Source organism: Charadrius vociferus, unplaced genomic scaffold (genome assembly GCF_000708025.1).
Source record: "Charadrius vociferus isolate BGI_N301 unplaced genomic scaffold, ASM70802v2 scaffold278, whole genome shotgun sequence".
In the NCBI taxonomy this organism is placed as follows: Eukaryota; Metazoa; Chordata; class Aves; order Charadriiformes; family Charadriidae; genus Charadrius; species Charadrius vociferus.
The window spans coordinates 2,789,414-2,790,813 of NW_009649705.1; the positions used below are offsets into that span (position 1 = coordinate 2,789,414).

Here is a 1,400-nt window from a genome sequence, read left to right on the forward strand (position 1 = left end):
TTGGTGTACACATACCAAAATTAAACTGTAAATTCCATAGGTTTTGAGTAATTATTTTTCTGTGTTTGTACAGTATGAAAACAGCAGAGACCTGGGACGTTACTAACCTCCTGAGTGCTGGAGTAAAAAAGCCCTGATAACAATAAAATGATCAGAGTTAGGCAAACTTTGCACCACATTCTGATACAAGTGCAGTCACATTTGTACTAGGAATATTCTGTTTAGTTGAACTGATTTCCATCTGTTCTTTTCTAAAAATAGGCAAGAACAGTTAGACGCGTCTCAGGTGGAGGAGACAGAGGAATCATGTTTTTTAAATATTTAGATCTTGTAGAAATTCTTGTTATGTATCATTTTTGCCTGTCATTTTGTATAGACACTTAAACCTGTATTGGCTAGATGAAAGCACTAAACATCCCAGTTCTGTGCTCACCAAAATCCATGGCTGCATGGTCACAGGGTTATGTAGTTCTTAACATAAGCGTGCAATAATCTGCAAAAGGAAGTGCATTTAGGAAATGTCATTTGTTGAGGATCAACCTGTTCTGCCCTGGCATTGTGTAATTATAAGATTTTTTTTTAACATTGCTCTAATTGCTTTAATGTTCTTATTGTAGGTTAGAAATCTGAAACAATGGGTGACTGGAGCTTTCTGGGGAGACTGTTAGAGAATGCGCAGGAGCACTCCACGGTTATTGGCAAGGTTTGGCTGACGGTACTGTTTATCTTCAGGATACTGGTGCTGGGGGCCGCTGCTGAGGAGGTCTGGGGAGACGAGCAGTCAGACTTTACGTGCAACACTCAGCAACCTGGTTGCGAAAATGTTTGCTATGACAAAGCCTTCCCCATTTCTCACATCCGCTTCTGGGTGCTGCAGATCATTTTTGTATCCACTCCAACCCTCATCTACTTGGGCCACGTGCTGCACATTGTACGCATGGAGGAGAAGAGGAAAGAGAAAGAAGAGCTGAAAAAGAAGGGAAGCATCAAAGACAGCAACTACCCAGGAGCAGCAGTGTCTGGCAGTGGTGGTGGAGGAGGCAGCAATAACATGAAGGATCCTCTTGGCAAAAAGGGGAAGGAGAAACTCCCGATCCGTGATGGACGTGGTAGAATCCGTATGGGGGGCGCCCTGCTCCGTACCTACGTCTTCAACATCATTTTCAAGACACTGTTTGAGGTGGGCTTCATTGTAGGCCAATACTTCCTATATGGCTTTGAGCTAAAACCAGTTTACCAGTGCAGCCGTTCACCTTGCCCACACACTGTGGACTGCTTCATCTCAAGGCCCACTGAGAAGACCATCTTCATCATCTTCATGTTGGTGGTGGCCTCCGTCTCCCTGCTGCTGAACATGCTTGAAATGTATCACTTGGGATGGAAGAAGCTTAAGCAGGGCA

The 1,400-nt window shown here is 44.0% G+C and overlaps 1 protein-coding gene across 1 annotated transcript in view; it reads left to right on the forward strand.

Moving 5' to 3' along the window:
• The first annotated feature begins 634 nt into the window (after positions 1-634).
• The window catches only part of GJA3 (gap junction protein, alpha 3, 46kDa), a 1,607-nt gene continuing 841 nt past the window's right edge, over positions 635-1,400 (forward strand). Inside the window, exon 1 of the mRNA XM_009890633.1 lies at positions 635-1,395. Coding sequence (XP_009888935.1) covers positions 635-1,395 — 761 coding nt within the window. The remainder of the gene's footprint in view (positions 1,396-1,400) is intronic.